Below are 21630 nucleotides of genomic sequence, written 5' to 3' on the forward strand. Positions count from 1 at the left end.
GTCCAGTTTTCTTATATTTCTGCTATATAATTTGCAATGTTATAAATAATAAGTTAAAGCCTTATCTTTTCATAAATGCAGCCAAATAACAAATAACATAAGGATAAATTTACACAGAAAATCTGCACCTACAAGCAAAGAATAATGTATCTATTAACAATGTTATCTATTCCCTATAGCTATTTTATGAAATAAATGGTATTTTAATGATAACCAACTAAAGATCTAAAATAATATCACATTGCCACAGGGATGCTAGATCAATTAAGTACAGAGATATTAAACAACCTTGGGCATTAAACACACACACCCACTGGCAAATAAATCCCATTAAACCACAAGATTAAAACGAAAACAACAAACTATTCCACTAAATCCTTGGAGGCAATTTAATGGAAACTATTATAAATCTATGTAACATTACATACTAAATTGAAACAAACACACAAAAGCAAGGAATGCAAACTGCAGTCAACCCATTTACCTCGTTAAAGGGACTAAAGCACAAAGATACCCAATAGCATTAGGAGAATATATCTGCTAATTCAAAGACTAGAAACTCTGCCATCCTTAATCTGTTTATCGCAAGCCTTGAGCTGGCTTTGAATTTAAGAGGAATATGTGTGTCTGTTTATAGATTAAACCTGAGCATAAACTCATTTATTGGTAGATTGGCTTTCCATCTTAAGCCATAGCTACAAAACACCATATGTAATGAAAGCGTATTTAAATCACATGTTCAATCCTTTGGATTTTTAATTTAGAGTGTTTTTCTTCCACTTTTTAATCAGTCATAAATTCTCTCATACCCCAGGTTCATGGAGGAAACTCTAACTATTAGAACCAATGGTGAATTGGTCAACAGATTAGTCAAAATCCATCCATGTCTCAGCAGAATTGGAGTAAACCCTACTTATACTCTCTTGTCCCTTCCAGTTCTGCTGCTGGATTTATGTACTTGCCCAGCTCAGTTTGACCATAAGTTAGGAACTAGACAGTTTTCACAGCTGCTTGTCCTTTGCATAAATAAACTTAACCCATATACCTTTCTTTTAGAGAAGAAGGCTTTCTTGTAAACATATTAGGTACCCTCTATGCTATTTTTTAAAAATCATAAATCTAAATATCTAAATGGATGACATCGACAATGTATATTCTTACCAGAAAGAACCTCTCTCCACTTGAGAAACAACCAGCATTGAAGAGTAATTAAGAAATGGCACTTGAACGACAAAATTATGCTTTTGCTGAACATATTCTTTTTAGCCAACGTAAAAGGCTACATTAGAAAAAAGAATTGTGATTTTAAAAGTAGCATAAAACAATTTTAAAAAATGATTAATCCACTGTCAACCATGGCTGCATCTTGTTTCATTTGATTTGTATAATTCCAATGTTTTATTCAAGTACATGTGCTAAATGGCATGATATGTTAATCTTTTGAGTTTCTCACCTTAAATAAATTAGCATTTCAAAGCAATTCATAGTTATACAAAGACCTAGAATATTTAATTTCACATAAGATGCATTTTTTACAGTGAAAAGTCCAGAAATCTTGGTATTGTCTTTTCAACAAAAGCAAGCAAACAAACCCAAATCTAAACAACTAAAGCAATTCTGTAAATTCTAGACTTAGAATATCTCAGAGTTAAAACAATTTTATTAACCATTATATATTGATAAATTACATGATGTGCAATAGAGTGATTCATGATGAAACATGTTCAAATGTTCCATTTAAAGAAGAATGCATTTATTTCATCTCCACACAAGATAGTACACCCTTGATAGACTTACCAATTTTCATGTCACAAAAATACATTATCTTCCTAGAATAGTATCGAGACATAAACCTTCCCTTTTCTTCTGACTCTGTTTAACACTCTTACTCGATGATATCATCACAGGATCAGAGCTGATGCCCAAAGCTCTATCGACCAGAATAGTTGGAGGGATATGGTGGTTTTTCACCCTAATCATCATTTCATCCTACACTGCCAATCTGGCTGCCTTCTTGACAGTAGAGAGAATGGAATCCCCCATAGACTCAGCAGATGATCTGGCAAAGCAAACTAAGATAGAATACGGGGCAGTCAGAGATGGATCAACCATGACCTTCTTCAAGGTAAGAATCTGATAAGATGTTCTCAGCAATTATCTCATACTTGAGGTGGGGGGAGGTTGCAAAATCAATGAGTCTGTCAGAAAATGCTGGACATTTTTTTTTTAAATAAATCTAATGATGACAATCTCTTTAAAAGGAATCCATATGCTCTCAGCAATCAGCATAAAGCCATTTCTTTGATCCCCACCTAGATGTTATTCCCTCTATCCCCAATTTAGTATCCTCAGATCTACAGATTAGTATCATCTCTTGCCTTTACAAAAGTTAATGATGCTGCTTTCTGAAGACAGTGCAACTACCCGTGAATTGATCATTCATTTATGGAACTCACAAAATAAGGATTACTTAATCTGAAATCCTGACAAGAATACTTGGATATCATTATTTTGTTCTTTCTATTCTGTACTTTATGAGACAAAAGCAGGTAATAAATAAATGTGTTGATATTAGTATTGGGAGAATTAAGAATAAAAATTTCTGGGAGACTGTAGTCAAATATTGAATCTGCACCAGCAAAGGACATTGTTCCCAGTGCTTCCTGAGACTTCCCAAAAGCCAGGCAGTTCCTTCTCTATAGGAAAATTCAGTCGGGCGAGTCATACTTTTAGTGTTAAGTGAATTTTGTCGTTCAAATCTTCTTGATTACTTACCCGAACTAATGAAACCGATTTCTGCCTTGCTTATAAAATCAGCCTAGTACTGTTATGCTCAAATCTCAGTTACTATAACTCCTTTGGAATAATGTCACCTTACTTATGAGGAGAACAACTTCAGAAATTAAATAACCTGCTCAAAGTCACATACCTGGTCCATGACAGAGATGAGCCAGAACCTTCTTTTAAGAAAGTCTGTTGAAGGTACAAGAGAAAAACAATTGTAACCAAAATAAACTTTAAAAGCAAATAAAACCTTTGTCAAGGTTTCCAACCCAGATTACCAAAAATGAAGTTGTCATCACAGGATCGGAAGGTCTGTTTTGACTTGTGAAGAATATTAATTTAGAAACAAGAAACTAGGGGGAGGAAAACGTGGGCACTTCTTTATATAACAGTATTGGTTTACCAAAGTAGGCATTAGCTATATCATAATTTTTGAACAGTGAATAATAATTATTAATAAAATATATATATGTATGCTTAACTTGTTTTAAGAGTAAACTATACCAAAAAACAGAGTAATGTAAAAAAAAAAATAGGATCTGCCTTTTATTTGATGTTTTTAAAATGTGATTTTTAAACTTTGTCTTCATTTTAAGAAATACACCATTGATTTAAAGCATAGATAAAGCATGGTGATTGTTTATTCCCTGGACACGTGTTGTTTTTAGGACAAATAACATTAATATGTGGCTCTCAAAGCTTCTGAGAGCATTTTCCTAAAATCAGTAGTGTGAAGAGACACGAGTCATGCCAAGCTAGCGATTCATCATGGTTTTTGTCAGAAACCCAGAAAGTCACCTGCAAGGGACACAGGACAGAGGGACAAGGCCAAACTAGAATTTGGTATACCTGAAAAAATATCTGAAGTGATTTACCTCTCTCACCAATATCAAAAAGTTTTAAAGTACCAGAAAATGGACTAGTAAAGGCAGAGGAGATTTTCCCGCCTTCCAGATGTACAGCCCACAAATGTAGAAAGGGAGAAGCTGCCTTTTGAAAAAGCAACAGGCCTGACTTTGCCACTGGGCAAAGGATGCACGTGTTTAAGGAGTATCCCTTCAACTCATTTCGATATGTTTTTGCTCACACACCTCTTTTGAGGTAAAAGGTGTCGGTTCCTATTTTGCTGGCAGGGCACTGGGGTTACTGGCTTAAGGCGCATCTGGATGGTGCAATTCTGCAGAGCAGGCATGTATTACTCACAGCTGCTACTCCCCAGACATTTTCTGAGAGAGCCCCTGCTTGATCCCTGTCCTGAAAATGAGAACCACGAAAGTGGCCTCTCAAGTCACCAGACAAACGAGGTAAGGCAATAAGGACCCCGGGGAGAAAGAATGTGATGATGATAGGACCACAACAATGAAAATAGCAGCATCCTGAGCAGTGAGTGAGCCACACACTCTATTTCTAAACATTTTACATGTATTTTCTCTTTTTATCCTTATAAAGGCCATCTGAGGTAAGTACCAGCATTTTCCTCATTATATAATGAGGCAGTGAGGCACAAGGAGGTTAAATTATTGCCCCAAGGTCACACAGCTAGCCAGTGGGACAGCAGGTTCAGTCAAACTCCACAGAGGTCCAGAAGGTAAAGTCTTTCAGGGCAGGGTCTTGGCCTGTTTGCTTTTTGATTACATCCCCAGATCTAAAACAGTTTCTGTCATGTAGTTGGCACTTAGAAAATATGTTCAATACATTAATAAATGAATTCTCTCAGAAGAAAGAAAGAGAGGGGGTGAATGAATGCATAGCAACTCAAAGAGGGAGAGTCTCTGTTGCCAAGTTCCTCCTTTTACAGGTTAGCTTGTGGCCCAGCAACCCTATTTATCGAGGAGGAATTTATTTTCCAAAAGAGAACGAGGACTAAATCCGATTTAGTTTTCCCCTTGAGGGAGACAAGCTTGAGGGAAACACTCTCAGGGTTCTTAAGCTGGATTATTCCACCAGGGAAAGAAACATTCCAGCTTTGTAGCTCTCAGGGTGGTTCTACTTAAGTCCCGATAGTCTGCAGCCATCATTTGTACTCAGTACTGGACCTGACTCGGCGTTAGTGTTTCACCTCTGCTCCCCCACCGGGAGCATTTGTCTCTCAATCAAAGACAGTAATCTATCTTGGGCTATTGAATGAACAATAAAAGCTACATTTTTCTAGTCTAACTTAGTAAATTCTGATCACTTGTTGGGGCATAAGCCATTTGTTCAGATGCGTCCCATCTCTATGCAATCACAAGGAAACTTCTAAATAAGAAACATTGTTTCATCACACACAGTGTAACTTAAAGTGCTTTCTGTACCCAGGAGAAAAGAAAATCCCTCTGGCAGCACCCAAATGGTAGGAACCTGTCCCTTTATTTCCATTTACATACGTTTATATAAAATTGTTTTACAGCTAAAGAACAGACCATTGTAGCAAGGAAAGGACTATAGAAATCACCAAAATCCACGACCAAATGAAGTACAACTATCCCTGACGTTCGGTCTCTTGCCACAAACAAGGGATGCTTTTAGTGAATTTTCTTCTGAGAAGTATGACCAGAAGTTACTCACTAAAATTTCAGTGAAAATCTATTCATTGACTTTTTTTTTTCCTAGACTTTTGCTATTCTTGCAGATAATATAACACCTTGGATTTTGGATTTGGATATTAGATTCTCAAAATGAAAAAAGAAGTCAGAAATAATATTCTTAAATAACTCAGGTGAGGTTCCACTATCCACCATTTGGATTCAGATAAAACCGAGGGAATGAACTGACACTTATTAAGCAAGTGTTTGGTGGAGTTAATACAAGCCTGAGATGGTAGAGGCTGTAGCAGTTTTCCTTCACTGAGTCATTTGTATGTGGAACAACCACATTTATCATCAAAGACTTTATTTACACAAGAGAACTAAGATTAAATCACAAATTCAATTCCACATGCTTCCACAAAGCTTTAGATGGACAAGGTTAAAAAGTATTTCATCGAGGCCCCAGGGACTGTCGAAGTTGTTTTAGGAAATTCTTCTCTGAATATCAAGGGACCATTTCTTTCTCCTTGTCAGGCCTTGAATTAATTAATGGATTCTTTTTTATAAGTTAGGGTATTAATGATTCAGAACTTCTAGTGACTTCATTGAAGAGAGTTTTTCAACAAACTCCCTTTTATGTTATACTCGAGGTGATGCTAATTTATAATCCGGTATTCTATATTGGTTTCTCAGTTCTCTGTTGGTGAATTGTTTGGTCCTTCAGTTGTTTTCAGAAGTCTGAACAGTAGAGGCTTTTCTTGCTCTCTCAATCTTCTGAGACTACCACTGTCACCTAAGAGATACAAAGAAAGAGTAGTCAGTTCATGGTCATGCTCTGTGGACACAACTTGAGTCCAGGTACCCTGGGGCCTACATAACCCTTGTCCCTCTTGTATGCCCATGACAATTGACAACACTGGCATCCAGTTACAACTTTCCCTTTTGTAAATTGGGTACAAAGATAGTAGTTTTCTGTCTCTTAGAGAAAGGAGGCAACATGCAAAAATTATGTTCTTTCTTCTTGTTGTAATTGAAATGAATGGAATGTTGCAAAACGTAATCTCACAGGGATAGTTTAGCAACTCACATTTTTTTTTCTCCCAAATGAAGAAAAGATCCTCCCCAAAGAGTCTAAGAATCCCCTGAGGCTGGAAAGATCAGATTTCTCAATGACCCCAGGGAACCATCATTCAGGAAAGATGATGGTTGTAGTCCACTGATCAGAGACTGGAAATACTGGCCAGTCTTCCCAGGAGATATGATTAACATCCAATGATGGGATATTGGTTAAAATTTACAGTATAGTGCTTCAGATTTCAGGAAACAGGTAGCCTGTGTTCAAATTCTGATTCTACTGCTTATTAGATAAATAGACTTTGGCAGTTTACTTAAACTCTCTGTTCCCTAATTCCCCATCTGTAAATTGAAGATAATATCTAACTCATAGGATTATTTTAAGGATTAAATGACTTAATAGAGATAATGCACTTAGAATAGCACTTAGCAATTGTAAGCAATAAAAAATTCATCACCAACATCATCATCATCTTTCCAACATTTACCCCTAGCTTTTTAGCCCTATTTGCCAATCCCTGAAGATTTAATATTTCTAGTCTGATTTTTGTTCAGCTTCCTTACTGTCAGTTACTCCTGGAATGTGTGTCTTCCACTAGTGGACAAAAGAGTCCAGAGGGAGGATCAGTGCCCAAGAACTCAAAGACTGTCTGAAGCCAGGCCAGACAGAGATGCTGGTGCTTAGAAGCTCCAAACTGAACACACTTCCCAGGTGGTAGGCAGGCAACAGATGGTAAGGCTGACCTTAGAATTCAGATGATGAACAAAGTGAGGCAGTTCAATTTAATGCAGCTCAAATTATACGTTTCCAGAATCTACAGTACAGCCAGTGCTGAGGTTGGCACTATAGGAGATAGAGGGGAAAAAGTATAAAATCTTGTTCAGGACTTGAATCTGAAATAGCATGAGAGAGAGAAAATACACACATGCCTCTTAAATAACAATGCAACATACAAATATACAGTGCATTGTGTAGACAGGAAGGAGTGTGGGCATCAGAAAAATCCCTTGTGCCAGATTGATTAGGCTGACTCGTGTAAGAAATGCTTCTTAGTAGAAGCGTGCCTTGTAACAAATCACTGTTCTCCCAGACCCAAGTCAGAGATTTACACAGATTAGATCACAATTCAGTCCAAAATGACTTGGATAAAAGAAGTTTAAAAATCGTAAAAGACTTGTCATTTCTGACTTTCATGGTCTAGGGACTTTGGACCAGTTGTGGGAATAAGGGACACTCTAACCTTTATAATTTCCTTCCAGGGAGTGGTTAGGTACCATCATCAACCCAAAAAGGTTACTGAGCACTTCACCAGTGGAACTGAAGACAGGAGACATTGTGGGGAGACAGGTGTCAGACAGAAATAGTCATTTAAGGAAGAGCAAGGTGAAATAAATTTCTCTAACTTAACTGCATAGGAAGGCATTCTTCACCTAAGAGCTATTAGCTCTCATTTGGAAGATCCACCTAATTTCATCATCAGTGTCAGAAATGTTAAGTCCCTGTATGTTAAAAAGGTATTTATTTGGGAACAAATCCATGAGGTCAGTTTAAGTGAAGCTTTGTCATAGCCTGGAACAGTGTGCTTGTAATGGACCCATCTTTAGACAGGAGAAAAACATGAAAGATGTTTTAGTAAAGGTGTATAAGTCATTTTTAAAAGAGAATGCATGAATTTTTAAAACCTTGCAGATTCTACAAAATCATAACTTTCTATCAATTCAAAGGTATAATCAACTACAGTGATACTATTACATACATTTGAAGGATAGTGCCTCTCAATATACTGTAGTTGCTTTCTACTGAAAGTGATTTTTGTAAATTAAGTCATATTTTTAAAAACACCCCAGGAATTTATTTAATGAAATAAAATATTGCATGATTTGTTAAAAGTAATAGTTGTTTTTAAGGCAGCTAATTACTTCTTTTGTATCTGCTTTATAAGTTTGGATTTCTATGTAGTTGATTTACACTTCTTTGGCTGATTTTTTTTTTTATTTTATTCAATTTTATTGAGATATATTCACATATATTACAGTCATCCAAAGTGTACCATCAGTTATTCACAATACCATTCTTTGGTTGATTTTTAAGCTATTTCCTAAATCAGGTTTTACCTAAAGCAAAAGTAAACTGGAGATTTAAAAATGTAACATTTTTTGGTATTTTATTTGGCCAATAAGCATATATATTTAACACATTTATAAAATCATTTAATATCAATAATTTGATAATATCTAATATCAATAATTTATCCATAATGTGTATGTATGTGTGTAGTGTTATAGATATATTAAAAATAAACATATAGAAACATGAATCTATATACAAAATTTTCAGACATTTTGGTCTGACATAGAATTTCATAGTTCTTGATTCTACTTAGTAATAGGCAGATACATCTTCACCATAGAGACCTATGTGATAAAGAAACAATGTGAAAAATAATATTTATCTCAGTAAAAATGAAACATTAGAGGAATATTTCTATAAAATGGAGGTTCTGTAAGTCTTAAGACCATACCACACCCTTGAATTTGCACCTACCTTACATCTTATATCAAAAACACTGCAACTGAAAACAATGGAACTATATGGAAGGCAAAACACTGTTCAAGGAAAGGAAAATGTGAACAATATCTCCATTTTCTTCCAGGTTCTGACTGCTGCACTTCCTAAAACACCATTTACATTTTTGTCTAAACATGTGAGCTGCCTGAAATTCAAGTAAATAGTTGTTTTCATGTATTATGTGATGAGTACAAGTGTTGGAATAGCTCTGGCAATAACCAAAAGATGCCACAGCTACTTACTTCAGTTATTTCTTTAGAAAACTTGTCAATTCTGTTGAAACATTAGCCCAGTCATGAGCTGGATGATCTGTGTATTAAAGCAAATAGTTTTTTCCTTATTGGTTAAGAACACAGACCCTGCAGTCAGGTTGCCGAGTTCAAATCTAGGTTTCATCATTTACTGCCTGTAGTGATCCTCTCTAGGCCTCCGTTTCCTCAACTGTAAAAAAGAAATAGTGATGGTACTTCTCCCATATGATGGTTGTGCATATTAAATGAATCAATATATGCAAAGTGCTTAGAATAGTGCCTGGTACTCTGTAAACACTCATGTGTTGTCTGTTCCTATAATTCTCAATAAGCAGTCTGTAATTGCACACAGAGATATTGTAGATCATGTCCCCATGAGTGTTTAACTTGCATGCTTTAGAGGGGAAGCAAGAGGGAAATAAATGATGGTCATCAAATGGTGATGCAGTAAAACTCTCTTATAATAGATTTTTAGATGAAAAATGCTTATTCTTTGCCAACAATGCTTCATCACCATCAGAATAGCCAGGTAATCGGGTTTAAACAGAGAAAATGAATTTTACCTAAACCTAATGCCTCTCTGGGATTAAAAGCAAAAAGCCCTCGATTTTAGATTTAATAAATGAGGCTTTTTCAGTTTTAGCAACTTTTGCTAAGAAACTCAGAGTACTTTACAAATATTCTAATTAACCCTTGACATATACCGTGAAAGAAGAGGCAATCACTGTTTCCGTTTTTTATATACATATTATTTAGAGTAATTTAGAAGGGTAAGATGAAACAGCTTTCTTGGCCTTTTAGAATTTGTGATAATTTTCCATGAAGTATAATCATATTTTTTTAAGACTTATAAAGATTTGTGTCTTAAAAATGGAAAGTCTGTCGGAGAATATTCCATGTGCACTTGAGAAAGATGTGTATTCTGCTGTTGTTGGGTGGAGTGTTCTTTGTATGTCAGTTAGGTCTGGCTGGCTTATAGTATTGTTCAAATCCTATATTTTCTTATTAACCTCCTCTCTGGTTGTTCTATCCGTTATTGAAAGTGGGGTATTGAAATCTTCAATTAGAATTTAGAACTGTAAAATGGTAAATAATAATAATAGCCATAAACATTTTTAAAAATAAAAATAAATGGAAAATCAATTGAAAATGAATATCTAATTTAATTGTTCCCAACTAGTATTTTTTGATCTATTAAAAACAATATTACTGAAGACAGTGTGGCAGTGGACAGGGCTCAGGCCTAAGGAGGAAAGAGAACTGAATTCTCTCTTGGCTCTTTCACCAACAAAATGTGACCTTCTGTCTGTCACTTAAATGCCCCCAACCTCAAGTCTTACATAAGGAACGTAAAGGGTTTGTCTAGCGAGCAGAACTTGGGGGTTGAAGGATCCTTAAATGATGCAACCATTAAGTTCTCCTTTTAGGTTTCCCTTAGAGAAAAACTCACCATATCCTAAGGTGCTCGGACCATCAACAAATATTTCTAACTTTAGAAAAAGTTATTCTTTAGCCATATTTTGAGTCTTCCTGGGAACTCTAATCTCCTTAGCATCTCAGATCGTCTATAATTCAAGATGTGGAAAACAATGGAGCCCCACAGCAACAAACTTTCTAAATGATGTCTTTAAATGAAAACAGAAGGGTGCCTTTATTTGTTCCAATATTGATCACTATTAGGCCGGAGTAAAGAAGAGCAGGAGGTAAAAGGAATGCTTCTTACACCTTCAACCTGACCAAGTCCTCTAGCAAGTGCTGATTTTCTTACAGAAAGAAGGTTATACCCTCAATGTTTCAAAGAGATCCCTGCTAGCTGGACTTGCCCCTAACTCCTTCAGGAGCTCGGGCAAAGGATACTTCTTCCACCCTAAGGAGTAGGAAGTGGATGTGATTGGATTTAAATCCGCAACCAGCCGCTCCATAGAGCTGTGCTACTTAAAGCATGTAGAATGTGCTGGCTCAGGAACTGCTTGTTACCAAGCTGTGATGAGACCAGGAGAGAAAATGAGAGTAAGAGATAAGAAACTTCTTAGCTATTGGATATTATGGTGGCATCAAATGCATGATCAGGGGATTTTTCTCATTGAATAATATAGACCCCTTTCAGCACTCTTGAGTATTCACATGGTGAATCCATGCTATGCCAGCTGCATGTTAGACGTATGCAGTAGGACCACAGATACGGTTGCTCAGTAATAACAGCTGTGTAAGTTTTGAGTTAAATCTTTTCATACATTTCCATGTACTTCAATTCTTTGGATGCCTGTTCTAGTTTGCTAATGCTGCTGGAATGCAAAACACCAGAAATGGATTGGCTTTTATAGAAGGAGTTTATTTGGTTACACAGTTACAGTCGTAAGGCCATAAAGCGTCCATCAACAAAGGGTACCTTCACTGGAGAAAGGCCATTGGCAATCAGAAAACCTCTGTTAGCTGGGAAGGCACGTGACTGGTGTCTGCTTGATCCCGGGTTGTGTTTCAAAATGGCATTCTCCAAAATGTCTGCATCAACTTAACAACGGCCGTCTTCAAAATGTCTGTCTCAGCGCCAGCTAGCTATGAGCTCCTGCCGTCTGACTTTATATAGTGCTCCAGTGAACCAACCAAGGCCCATGCTGAATGGATGGGGCCGTGCCTCCATGGAAATGATCCAGTCAGTTATCACCTTCAGTTGGGTGGGTCACATCTCCATGGACACTGAACCAATAAGTTCCAACCCAATCCACACTAATACATCTGCCCCCACAAGAATACATTAAAGAATATGGCTTTTTCTGAGGGACATAAATGTACAAACTGGCACAATGCCTTATGGGATTCCCAACCTTTTGTCACTTTCCCTTGGATAAACTGACCATCTTTTTTATTTTTCTTGTCCTCTACTTCCATAGACCAAAAATTCAGTTTTCTAACTGTGTCATTCATTCTAACAAAGTTCAACTATGGTGAAAAAACTTCGATGCTCCGTAGAATTCTTTATCTAGAGGTTTTCTCCTATCTTATATTATCATGAGACCAAATAGCAAACTACCTCAGAGGATTATGTAAATCCATGAAAATCAGCTATATTTTCATAGGTAGATAAAAATAGGATTAAAATCATTCTCAGAAGAATTTTGGCAATATGAATACCCAGCTCCCCCAAACCAGCAAGGTATGGTGGAAAGAGCATTGAACTAGATGTCAGGGTCCTGGGTACTAATTAGTTTTGTGAATTCATAAAGTCTCCAAACTTTCTGTGCTAGAATTTCCTCCTCTTTGAAAGCTCCAGTTTGAATTAGCCAATCTCTAAAGTCTCTGACAACTTTAAAATTTTGTAATTCTAAGAAAATTGTTTTCCCTTAAAGAAGTTTTCTGATGGAAAAATTATTTTTCCAGGTATGAATTTACTGCCAAAAGACAGAATGACCTTCTGCACTTGTAAGAGTAGTTCTTTATTATAAATTTAGTATTATCGGACTCTGAGGCTGAAATCACACAACAAATGAGGGATTGACCCTGATCTCAAAAACATGCCTTTGTCATGGAGACATGAGCTACACTTCTTAGATGGCTCTGGGATTGAAGAGTAACTCACAGGGGCCTAATCATGAAATAACAGGTGTCGTAAAATACCAATATCTATAAGGTCCTGTTTATTGAATCGTTGGTTGTTTCACAAGACCTTTCTCAGGAAGCTCTTCAAATGCCTAATAGTCCAAAATATAACCGTCTGTCCTTTCCTAACTCAAAAGCCTATAGCATTAACCCAAGTCTTAAATAGAGTTAGGAATTGAATGAGCCCCCAGGAGCACTTGAGCAGGAATCACCATGCTAGAGTTGATTTCACAGGTAGGCCATTTATTGCTGGTGGCCCAAATTGTGTTTTAAGCTTCTCTGCACTCCTAAGATGATCAACCCTGTGCCTGCCAGGGAAGCTGTCTAATGTGTGTGGGCACCATATATGTGAGAGTTGGGGTTATTGAAAATATCATTAATTCCTGTGATCTCTTTTTTATCTTTGAAATAAATGGGTTAATGCAAATGAAATCAAATTCAGAAAATTTTGGAGTATAGACATTGCAGAGTAAAATGTAATATGTCTAATCATAGCAAACTATTCCAAAAAATGGAAAATTCATATTTAAGCAATATGAAAACTTAGTACATTTTAGCAAAGAGAGTAAGATAATGAGGTAATGATATGTATAATAGATGTACAGATAGTATGTATTGAATATATATACACGGTTCATTATTGAAAATCTCTAAATAATAGGAAGAATAAGGGAAAAGACAAAAATCATAGAGTACTTTGAGATGAGATATGCAGCACTTATTTTCCAAAATATGATTGCAATTAAAAATTGAGTATATGGGGGAACAATAATCTAATATGTACAGATATTATAATGAGGGTGATCTTAACGGTATGGGAATGGTCAGATGTGACTATGGCTTATTAATGGGATTATAAGTATCAGTGATGCACTGAAGGCAAACATGTTCATAAATGGTTGTTTAAAGGCACGTAACCCACAAAGTAGTACCACAACCCTAAATAAGCTTTAGCATGATGTAAGGTATGACATTGGGCAGAGGGTTAATAACAGAGTGGTATGGAAAAACTACCTATTAGGTATTAATGACTATATTTAATAGGAATATCTTACCAATTCTACAGTAATACTAGGGATGAATAATTAGCAGCTGATAAGAGCTCTGTGATGTATTATGTTATGATAATTGTTTAAAGTTGAGAGTGATGATGATTGTACAACTAAGTGAAGATAATGTGAGAAACTGTTTACTTTGGGTAGAATATATGTTAAGTGAAGTAAGGAACCCACTGCTTAATAAATCAAGCCCTCGACTTGAGCCTTGCTCTTGTGAAATTTAGGGCTATAAATAGGAGGCTGAGCCCTCCTATAATTATGCCTAAGAGGCACCTCTAGGGAACCTCTTTTGTTGCGTGGCCTTTCTCTCTCTAAGGCCAACTGGGCAAATAAATTCACTAACCTCCCCCCCAATGAGGGGTATGACTCCCAGGGGAATGAATCTCCCTGGCAACGTGGGACATGACCTCTAGGAATGAGCCTGGCCCTGGCAGTGAGGGATTGAAAATGCCTACTTGACCACAAGGGGGCAAAAAAGAAAGGTAACAAGCTGAGGTCACAGTGGCTGAGAGATCCCAAATAGAGTCAAGAGGCTATCCTGGAGGTTTCTCTTATGCAGTCTCCAGCTAGACATCCCAAATGGCCACAGTATGCCTTGCTTTTACCAAAAGTAGTTCCCAAATACCTAGGTCCCTACCTGAGATTCTATAAAAGATGCACTTATAGGTTTTATATTTCAGAAACTTAAATCCACCAGAGTGTTCCTATGTCAGACAAGTCTTAAAACCCAGAAGCAACAGCCTCTTTAAGATCAACTATCAGATGTGGCCCCCTTCCCCATACTGTCGACACCCCCTTTCAATGTGAACAAGTTAGGGTGCTCACTAGCTAGATGCCCCTAAAGTTGAAAAAAGAGATTGAGAAGGGGTAGCAACAAACAAGGTAAGATTGAGCAAAGGTCTATGAATACCGAAACTTTATATAATTATATGTATGTTATTTTGGGTGCTGGGGTGTTGGAATGTCTGGAAGGAGATAAATGACATGGTGGAACTGTAGCTTGTAGCATACTTTGGGATTTGCTCTATAGCTGCTCATTGAATTGTGCCTTGAAGTTCTTCACCTGTCTGTATATACCTTGCATTGCATAATAAGGAAAGAGCTGAAACTGTGGAACCATAATCCATAACAATTTTTGAAATTATCTGTATGACTGTTTGTTGTGCTGTACATTGAGAGATGACACCTTTCTGTATATATATTTTACAATAACTGAAATGGCTAAAGTGTGGAACTGTGACCCATGACAGACTTTAAAATTTGCTCTCTACTTGTGAAATCGTACTTTGAAAGTTATCACTGTTATGTATTTATGTGAAAGTTCACAACAAAAAATGAATATATGTATAAAAAGGCATATAAATACAGTATGAAGAGTTTTCCGATGCAAACTATAATTTGAGAAGAGCATTTATATTCTAGTTTTTTCAGAAACAATAGGAATGGGTAGTTATTCTTTCAAACCTAATGCGGAGAAAGCAGTGATTTATCCCAGGGCTATACCCAGCAAAGGAAGGCTGGATGGGATATTGAAATTTACATGCTGGAAAACAATAAAACAGTGACTTTTGAAATTGAGTGATTGAAGGGAAATGGAGTAAATGAGTAGCTTCTAGGAGCGAGCTAGTCACCCCTTGGCCCAGTGGGCCAGTTCATTAGGCAAATGCTATTGTTGATACCAATGTTATTTCTTCCCTAACTAAAATTAACCTAAGAACTTTGAGTCAATGAGGACAAGGAATACTTTTTGTCACTAGCAACCTCAATGCCTCCAAGCAGAGTAGATCTTTTATGTAGAGTGAGATCTTTTCAATTGCCAAGCTGGTGTTCCAGGATCATCTATCTAGGTTTCTCAATTGCAGAGATAATCTCTATATTGTTTAAACCGCTGAGATTTTGAATGGCTTTAGGACTTATTTTTTCAGCACCCTTCTGCCGATGGGTGTGCTTTCTTTCTCTGCAGAAATCAAAGATATCCACCTATGAGAAGATGTGGGCTTTTATGAGCAGCAGGCAGCAGACTGCCCTGGTCAAAAACAGTGATGAAGGGATCCAACGGGTACTCATGACCGACTATGCCCTGCTGATGGAGTCCACCAGCATTGAGTATGTGACGCAGAGAAACTGCAACCTCACTCAGATCGGGGGCCTCATTGACTCCAAAGGTTATGGAGTGGGAACGCCTATTGGTAAGAGAGGCAAGAAATTAGCTGGGACTGACATGGATAATGTCGATTACAAACTATGGACAAGGAAATGAGCTTAGAGGCCTTTAATCCACATCCTGAGATGCTCTGCAACATCTTTAGTAGACTAAAAAAATGAGGAAAATAAAAATCCTTGTAGATCAGAAGCATGGTCTGAATTGAAGACTCTCATAAATTTAACCTAATAAATGTTTAGTCAGCGTCTCTTTCAATCTCTGCCTCTGTATAACTGCTTAAGAGTACAAAGATTTTGTTATTTTACTCCAAATCAATATCTTAAAAAGAATATCTTCCTATTTACCACTCTTCACATTTTTTCTTCAATACCTATAAATGGCCTGTATAGTTTTTTACCTTATATTAGAATAAAAGAAAATTAATCTGCATAAAGTTGACAAAGGTTAGAGGACAAGAATTCCATGTCAATAGATAGAAAAACAAATTTAATCTTTAAGGATAAAGATTAAATTATATAATTATAATTTGACCAGACAATAGGCTAGATTCAATCAACAACAGCTATCTAAAACATCTGAATAATTGTATTCCTTGATTCTGTACCACTGCTCTCCCTAGGGGTACTGATGCCTTTTAGCCACACAGACCCTTACACAAAGATCTTCTTGCATGTCAATAATTGTCCCTTGAATATAGAACTGTCTTTATTGTTTCCTTCTCTATAGAAAACTGTGTGGTATAAGGTTATGGTCGGGTGACAATTTGCTCATCTCAGGTGGGTCACTGGTAATTAGCTGATAATCACTCCAAAGGAGAGGAACTGTGGGCCTTCTTAGACCACTGGTCTAGCCAAAAAGCAGAAATCATAGTTGCCATCAAGTCAGGACCCAAGGTAGATTTGGTTCATTTGTATTGTTGTTTTTGTCGTTTGAAAGAGAGTAGCCAGTTTGACCCTCAACATCAATCAAGCAGGAATCAGAAGCTCAAATGCATTCAGAGTCCAAGCAGACTTCTTAACTGAGTAAAGTTTGTTTGCCTGAGGAGGCAGTAGGGCATGGTGGCAACCCTGGAGAATTGGAGACCCTGTGACTTATCTACAGGGGGCAGCTGCCATTCAGTCCATTGTAGCCATGTGGGAATTTTGGCCCGAGGTGGTCAGGTATTCCACTTTTTCAAACACCCATCTAAAGCTACATTCTAGGTAAACTTTTCTGAGGTTTTCATTTGGCAGTGAATTCATTTTTTAAAAATTCTCTGTAATCCATATTCAACTTTTGATCAATACTAATTTCATTAACCAGAACAAGTATCAACTTTCTTCATTCTCACCATGAAGACAGATCATTTGACTCCCTGCTATCTGGTATTAGAAATATTTGCTAGGGAGAAATTAACTTTATTAGTATCTTTATCATTTGTGTCCTCTAATTAAATGTTCTGCAAAATATTTGGGCTAGAGGACCTGTAGCTACCTTCTTGCTCTTCAGTCTCTAATAACTTTTCCTGAATATTATTATTGAAGTGTATTTTTCCCCAAGGGGTGGGCTTTTTTATAATTTAGTCAATAAACTTTGCAGAGTCTTGGAGGAGTTAACACTAACTGAAAGGACACCACTTCTCTTTTTGATTTGGAAACAATGCCCTATCTCTATAACCAAGCTTTGTCATGGGGTGGGGGGTGAGAGGCAGTAAACAAATGCTATTTTTTATATCCCATCACTGTTCACTTTAGTTAGATGGGATAAGTCAGACAAGAACACCAGGAGAATGTGCCTTTATCTGAATCTTTTCGTAATCAAGAGCCAGGTATTTATTATAATATACTCTGCATCTTCTTAAAGGAAAAACTGTGGTTGCTTAGTTGTACAGAACCATCTTTACAACAAATTATAGTGAAAACACTGAACCTTTAGCCTTCCATCCTCCACCCCCAAACATGCCTCCATCACTAATTTCCTATCCGGTGATAATGATAGAAAATAACAATATGTTTCCCACTCCCACCCTGAGTATCTGCATTTTAGCATAAGTCTTTTAATGGTGTTTCTTCTACAGAATGGACTATAACGCTAAAGTTAAATTTTCTGCTAGTGTGGTGAGTAACATGGGTGGAGCACTTGGGGAGCAAGGGTCCCTTTTCTGCAACACATTTAAATTAATGCAGCACTTTGAAAACCACTCTATCTTCACCTGAAGGGGGCTGAACCTGTGATGAGTAGCCCTACATTTTATATAATATAATATAGAAAGATCTGAATGTACCAGTTCTGTTTACTTTTTTTTTTAACCTCAGTAATACTCTGACATAAAAGTTCCAAAGTTGAAGAGCCTTCCCCCCTCCCTAGATGAAAAGAAATATATTCCAGGAATTTTTCAGAGTGATTATAAACCTGTCATGCTTTTAAACCAAAAACAATGAAGGAATAATTGGAACAGATGGCAGGCCTCAAAGAGAATACAACCATTGGGAATACAGCTGTTGGATAAATTTGTGAGATGTTTCTTCTATGATGAATTGACTCTTTAAGAAAGATCAGTTGCTATTCAGGAAGATCTGAGTGTATACATATATATTTTTTCAAGTGACTTGAAATAAATCACTTCCAATGTCATTTAGTCCATTTAAGCAAAAACAACAAAGATTGGAGCTAAAATGATTTCAGATATAAAAATTCTCTGTTCATTCCTGCTTTTGCCCTCACTGACTCCCTCAGGGGTCCAAAGTCTTTCCCAATATGGAAAATTGGCAAAGTCAGCTCAGTGACAACACAAAATTGAAGACCATTCTTCGAGACTCTGGAATTGCACGTCCTGAGGGATTTAAAATACAACTTCAAGAGAATGAGAGCAGTTAAGGCTTAAACAGGTGACAGGGAGGCTGGAAATTACCTTCCTCAGAGACCAACTTTAAACAGAGATCGGATTCCCATCTGTCTGAAATGTTTTAGGTATTGTGCAGCCCAAAGGCAGAAAAGAGAGCATCAGTCAACATTTGCTGAACGCCTGCAGTGTATACCTGCTATGATTACTGCTGCAAACACTATTGTAAGAATCATTTTTAAGCTCTTCTAAGCACTTTCATGTACATTAAAGCAGAGCTCTCCTGGTTTACTTAATTGCTCACACATTACAGGTATATTAATGGTGCTAATTTTGACACTAACCATTATTCTGGTGTGCTTAAACAAGCAGCCAATACCTTTTAATTTGGCGTAAAGATCCATTTTCTCACCAAAAATCCATACTCTTAATTGACAAGCCATAATCTAGCTCCAAAGCATTTTGCTTGTCATTTAAACTTGATTTTGAGTGCTGACAACTACTTGAGGAAGTCTTCGGAGGTGGCAAAAAATAAAATAAAATAAAAAATAAAGGCCACAAATGTTAACCTGCTTTTGTGAACATAAACCATGCCATAAAACATAAGGCAGAAGTGGGAGAAGTGCTTTCATGGAAATAATTCTAGGATAGAAGTAAGGAAATTGGATTTGATGCTTGGCTTTGCCAATAATTATTAGTTTCACTCATACTTTCATTGCCTAAGCCTCTTCAATTCTAAAATAAGTGGACTGGATTATATTATTCCTAAAATCTCTTCTAGTTCTAAGATGCCTTGTTTTTAAATTTGCTTCCACCAGAAAGGATGTTAAAATTTGTAAACAGAAAAGAATCAGAGCACACTGCTTTCCAACTGAGTAAAAGAGTTGCTAACAAAAATTCTTAGCATCCAAGAAGAAGTTCAAAGGAAGAATTTTGCCATCTATTTGACTCTTCCTTTCCATTGATCAACCTAAGAACCCAATATTGGGGGAGCTTCAGATACCGGTGCTCTCTAACCTTAACGAAATTGAAAGTTCAATGACATGACTAAAAGATACAGTATAAATAATATCAATGACATCCTTGCAAACTTTCCAAGCCTAATTGAATTTTATAGGGTCTTAGCATTATTTAGAGCCTACTCTTAAGTTTATCTTAAGTGTACTGGGCAGGGTAGGCTAACTGCTATAAGCAACATCTCCAAATTTTCAAAGTTTTCATAATAAAAATTCATTTCTTGCTTCTCTCATAGTCCAATGTGATTTGTTAGAGAGGGTTTGCTTCATACAGTCTTCCTGGGACCCAGGCTCTTTGTATTTGGAGGCCCCACCATTGCTAGTGACTTGAAATTATTTCCTTCCACCTGTGCATTTGAGAACAAGGACAGAGAGAGTAGACGATCATGTTGGCGAATGTATGAGCCAGGTCTATTCATACATCACTTTAGCTTCCATGTGATTGGCTAGAAATCAGTCACATGACCACAATGAACTATAAGAGCATCTGAAAAATGTCTGTCTATTCACTTAGGAAGAAGAGAAAATGTCACTGGTGAGCATCTCTCCAGGCTCTGTCACAATGTGAAACAACCAAGAAAATCTAGAATCCAAATGACAAAACCCCTTAACATGGGAAATGGCTCATATAAAGAACCCATCAGAAGGCGGAAGTATGGCACAAATTACTAGCTTAGCTTTTCCTTCTTTAAAAAGGGCTGATTGACAGCCAGGATCAGAGTTAATATCCAATTGTCAGCTATCTACATTCCAATTATTCAGAGCTTTCAAAATACAGGATTGAACTTGGATTGGGGTTTCATAGCAATCACAAAGTAGTTACCAACCAGAGAATACTACTCCTTGACACTTGCTCCATTCATTTGGTGACCAATGTACAAATGACCTTACTTACAGGCTCTCCTTACCGGGATAAAATCACTATTGCTATCCTTCAATTGCAAGAGGAGGGGAAGCTGCATATGATGAAGGAGAAGTGGTGGAGAGGAAACGGCTGCCCTGAGGAAGAGAGCAAAGAGGCCAGTGCTCTGGGAGTCGAAAATATTGGAGGCATCTTCATTGTTCTGGCAGCTGGACTGGTCCTTTCTGTTTTTGTAGCCATTGGAGAATTTATATACAAATCAAAGAAGAACAATGATATTGAACAGGTGAGTCATCTCTTTCTAGAACTGGGTAGTTTTTAGCATGTGTTGTCTGTCTTAAGTTTCGATTTTTAAGGATATTTGCCATTTTTTGTAACAGTCTATTGAATTAGAGGCCCCAAAGAGGCATTTCTGAGTTAGAACAGTTATTGAATGCCTGCCAGGTGATGCTGGCACCATAGCTTCATCATTTATTAATGAGAAGAAGGAAGCGCCTTATACACTAAATCCAATTAGTGCTACTTGGAATGACTTTGCAGAAATTCCAAACTCAGTTACTTTCTTGAACAGTTATTGCTCTTAAGATAGAAACCCTAGGTAGATTGAGGAAGAAATAAATCCAAAATTGGAAAAGATATAAAAAGAACTTTGAGAGAAATGCTACAGCCCTTAAGTGTCAATGTTGAGCTCATGTACTAACATAAAACAATTTATATAAAGATATAGAAGTAGTATTTTGAAATTGAGCATTTACTTCTATCAAAGCATGGTATGTAAAAGGATAATTCACCCAAAACTTGTTTGCCGGGAATATAGGAAACTGTACAAAATGGCAATAAAATAAAATAAAGTATTTGAGACTTTGCTTTCCATTTTTGCATTTCAGATATAGAATGATTTCAACAGTTAACCATTTTTTTTGTCTG

The 21630-nt window shown here is 36.8% G+C and overlaps 1 protein-coding gene across 4 annotated transcripts in view; it reads left to right on the forward strand.

Moving 5' to 3' along the window:
* Positions 1–21630, forward strand: part of GRIK1 (glutamate ionotropic receptor kainate type subunit 1) — a 421057-nt gene that overhangs the window by 381987 nt on the left and 17440 nt on the right. For all 4 annotated transcript variants that reach the window (XM_037826101.1, XM_037825939.1, XM_037826175.1 and 1 more), the window contains 3 exons: positions 1908–2125; positions 15804–16029; positions 20739–20989. In XM_037826101.1, the coding sequence (XP_037682029.1) occupies positions 1908–2125; positions 15804–16029; positions 20739–20989 (695 nt within the window). The remainder of the gene's footprint in view (positions 1–1907; positions 2126–15803; positions 16030–20738; positions 20990–21630) is intronic.

This window comes from Choloepus didactylus, chromosome 1, assembly GCF_015220235.1.
Source record: "Choloepus didactylus isolate mChoDid1 chromosome 1, mChoDid1.pri, whole genome shotgun sequence".
NCBI classification, from domain to species: domain Eukaryota; kingdom Metazoa; phylum Chordata; class Mammalia; order Pilosa; family Megalonychidae; genus Choloepus; species Choloepus didactylus.